General features: G+C 35.9%; 1 protein-coding gene across 1 annotated transcript; it reads left to right on the top strand.

Moving 5' to 3' along the window:
- Positions 1–1277: 1277 nt before the first annotated feature.
- On the top strand, positions 1278–2006 carry LOC145636839 (uncharacterized). Its single transcript, XM_081688381.1, has 2 exons — positions 1278–1439; positions 1545–2006. Exons 1-2 carry the CDS (start codon positions 1278–1280, stop codon positions 2004–2006), a joined length of 624 nt encoding a protein of 207 aa, XP_081544507.1.
- The last annotated feature ends 2369 nt before the right edge of the window (positions 2007–4375 follow it).

Genomic DNA, 4375 nt, shown 5'->3' with positions numbered 1-4375 from the left:
AATGTGAAAGGTGTGAGATCGTTCTTGGGACATGTCGGGTTCTATAGAAGGTTTATTAAGGACTTTTCTCTCATAGAAAAGACTCTCAATGATTTTCTCCAATATTGAGTTTGTGTTTGATGACAAATGTTTGGAAGCATTCAACAAATTGAAGAAAGCTTTGATCTCTACTCCCATTGTCCAAGCCCCTAGGTGGGATTCGCCTTTTGAATTGATGTGTGATACTAGTGATATGACCATTGGAGGTATTCTAGTTCAAAGAGTTTATAAGAAGCTTCATGTCATATATTACATGCGGAAGACTCTCATCGGTGCTCAAAGGAACTACACAACGGAGAAAGAGTTCTTTGTAATTGTTCATTCTTTTGAAAAATTTTGTTACTATTTGTTAGCGTCCAAGACGATTGTCTTCACCGACCATGCGGCCCTAAAATTTCTCTTTGCCAAGAAGGAATCAAAGCCAAGGCTAATTCGTTGGGTTTTTAAGCTTCAAACTTTTGACCTTGAAATTAGAGATAAGAAAAGAGAGGAAAATGTGGTTGCAGATCATTTATCTAGACTTCAAGATTTCCAAGTTCAAGATGATGGGTCTCCTATAGAAGATAGAATGTTGGATGATTCTTTATATGCTATAAACGTGAAGGAATTACCATTCTTTGCCGATTTTGTTAACTATCTTGGTTGTGGGGAGCTTCCTCCTTCATTTACCAAGAATCGAAGAAAGAAGCTTATGAGGGAGGGTAGCAATTTTGTGTGGGATGAGCTAATCTTGTACAAGAGAGGTGTTGATGGTTTATTGCATTGATGTGTGCCAAATGATGATATACCTAGTGTGTTGAAGATGTGCCACTCGGATCCTAGTAGTGGTCACATGGGTGTTTCTAGGACAACTTTTAAGATTTTCTTCAATGTGGATTGTGGTGGCCAAAACTCTTAAAGAATACTTAGGAATCTGTCAAGAGTTGTGACCGGTGCCAAAATACCGGAAATATTTCAAGGAGAAATGAGATGCAACAATAACCCATCCTTGAGGTGGAAGTTTTTGATGTATGGGGAATTGATTTCATGGGTCTTTTCCCTTCCTTATATGGGAGTCAATATATTCTTGTTGTCGTTGATTATTTGTTGAAATGGGTTGAATCCATTGCTTCACCAAAAAAACGATCATAAGGTAGCAATGAAGATGTTCAAGAAGATAATTTTCCTAAGATTTGGCAATCCCAAGGCGGTCATTGATTGATAATGGATCTCATTTTGTGCATAGTTCTTTCCGCAAGATGTTGAAGAAGCATGAAGTTAATCAATGTTTTGGATTCCCCTATCATCCTAAAACTAGTGGACAATTTGAGGTGTATAATCGTCAAATCAAGTTGATTATTGAGAAGATGGTTGCAGGAAATAAGGAAGATTTGTCGGACAAGCTTGATGATGCTTTGTGGGCATATAGAACGACCTTTAAGACGCCTATTCGAACCTCTCCTTACCGCTTGGTTTATGGGAAACCTTGTCATCTTTAGGTTGAACTTGAGCATCGTACTCATTAGGCTATTAAGAAAATCAATTTCGATTCGGCAAGTGCAGGTGAGCATCGTTGGCTTGATCTCCATAAGTTGGAAGAACTTCGTTTGGATGCATATGATTGTGCAAGCATGTACAAAACTCGTACTAAGGAGGTTCATGATAAGCTTATTGAGAAGGAGTTCAATGTTGGTGATAAGGTGCTCTTTTACAATTCAAGTACGAGATTATTTCCCAGAAAGTTAATGTCTCGTTGGAGTGGTCCTTTTGTGGTTCAAGAGCATTTCCCCGATGGTGTGGTTAAAATATCTCCTTTGGATTTCTCAAGGTCTTTCATAGTCAATGGTCATAGGCTCAAGCGTTACTATGATGGATTTTTTGTCGGAGTTATTCATAATATGACCCTCTATGAACCACATTGGAGGGTTGGGAACGTCAAGCTAATGACGTTAAACAAGCGCTTCTTGGGTGGCAACCCGAATTTCTAACTTTCTCCTCTATTTTTTTATTTTAATATTCGTTTTTGATGCTTTTGATCTAATTGATTCTCTTTCTTAATTGGTTTCTAGGGTGATTTTGATTGGACGGAAGTAAGGTTTATAACCATTTTAAACGCACCATCCTTCATTTCTCTCTCTTCCTCCATTTTCTTACATCATTTCTCTTATTGTTCTCTAGCATAATTATCTTCTTTGATGCCATTTTATCATCATAATATAATCATTTTTCACTTCATTTAGTTGATTATTACTCTAAAATCTCCAATTTCACACTTTCCTTATGATTTTCTCTCTCCAAAAGTTTGGATTTTTGGGTACTATTTGATTGGGGTTTTGAGTTTGAAATTTTTGATTAATAGTGTGTGATTGTGCTATTTGTTCCATTTCATTGATATTTCTCACCTATTAAAAGTATGATTTCTTCATTACTTTTTGTTTTCTTGATAAATTTCTACCTTTGTTTTTCATGAGAGATTTGACTTGTTTTGATACTTACATTAATGGTGCTTTCATATTGATTATTTCTTACCCAAATACTTATATTGATGATGATTATTGATGTATAATTGAACTTGTGATGCTTAATTTTTCTTGGACAACCACTATTTTGATACCATTATTGTTGGATATGTTGTTATGATGTTTGGTAGTAATGATGTTCATATTGATGGATTCTAGATGATTGTTTGGAGTGTTGTTGCTCTTGGTGCTCATTTGTAGTTCTTGAATTCAATCTCGCATTATTGTTTAAGTGTTGTTTAAACTTATGGTGTGATGATTTTCTCATTTCCATGATAATGGTGCCCTTGAATTTTTTTGCGCTTGATATGCAACATCTTTTCACATCATATCTTTCATGATTTTGAACCTAGTTCTTGTTTGCTTGTGTGGAGATGGAACCACTTTGCCGGGCCAAGAGGGCACAAAATTCTACTTCGAGGGAGGTTGTGCCACCTCCACCCAATGTCAAAGAGACTTATGGCATTGAATTACCAAGTAAGAGTATTTGGATAATTTCATTCGTCTTTCATCTAAAAAGCTTCTATCAACCCGATTCTATTATGCATCAAAAACAACATCATTAGGAATTGATGATGATGTGAGATTCTTGGCTCAAAATTTGGGGTTGGAAGAATTTATTAGTCTTAATGCTCCGACCTATGCCCGCATCACCTTCAAGTTTCTTTCATCTTTGAAAGTGCATGAGGAGAAGTTGGTGTTGTAGCCATGCCTAACAACTTGGTTATGGACGTTTCTTTGGTTCAAGATGTAGCATCATGCATTGGTGCTATGCGTTCTATCCATGTGCAGCAAGATATTCAATCCCTTGAATTTTTTGTTGTTCTTATTAACTAGTTTATTCTAATTCATTTTACGCTTTGAAAAAATTGTAAACTTTAGTCTTATTTTAAGTTTGCAAATTAGTTATATTTTCTTTAGTTCTTTTTAGCTGATTAAAGTTCGAAAATGTAATGTCACATTCACATAAAGTACAAGTACAAGATACATCAAGAAGGCAGCCACTTAAACTTGTGAATGAAGCATAGAATCCGAAATTCTTTCAAGGGAATTTCAAGGCTTTGACTTGGGTGTTACAATCAGCTTCAATGAGGAGTTACAAGCCTTCAATTCAGCCTTCAAGGGGCCGTTTATTTCAGTCAACAATTGAGCATTCAAAAGGCTTCCAAGTACACTCTTCTCCACATGCATTCAAGCTTATTTCAACGCTTGAAACAAGGAGGAGTTACACTTCTTTTGCTGTTTGAATTTGGGCGTGAATAATGGGGTGTTACATCTCCAAGTTGCTGCTTCGTTGGGCGTGAATCAAGGGGGAGTTATACTCTCTTATTTTTTTATTATTATTTCATCCTTAATTTTGAGGTTACAAACCACCATTTTCTCTTTGATGTATCTAGTTAAATAAGGCTTCTTTTATTAATGTATCTAGGCAACAAAAGCTGATTTGTACTTAGCTTAGGCGTGTAACAAGTGAGCTGAAAAGTCACTTAAGTTAGCTTGTACTTAAGGATGCTTGTTTACTATAAATAGCAAGCAAATGTGAATGAAAAAATCAGATTATTTCAAACAAACAAATTTGTCTTACATTCGTTTCTTGGATTAGAAACAAAATCTGAAATTCTTTGATTTAGAATTTCGTTCCTTTGCTTAGTTAGCTAGTTTAGGCTACTAGTTGGCTTGTGATCTTAGGAATCCAAACCGTTTCTTAGTGGTGTGACTATATCTATTAAGCCATTGGTTCTTTAGCCTTAACTATCCTTTGGTTTATCCCTTGTGTATTTCGAGTGCTACTCCAAATATACAACGTTTGGCGCTAGAAAGAGGGGTGATCTAGCAAA

This window comes from Chenopodium album, chromosome 6 (genome assembly GCF_948465745.1).
Source record: "Chenopodium album chromosome 6, dcCheAlbu1.1, whole genome shotgun sequence".
Lineage (NCBI taxonomy): Eukaryota > Viridiplantae > Streptophyta > Magnoliopsida > Caryophyllales > Amaranthaceae > Chenopodium > Chenopodium album.
The sequence above is the reverse complement of the archived record's forward strand: the minus strand, read 5'-3'. Positions and strand labels throughout refer to the sequence as shown.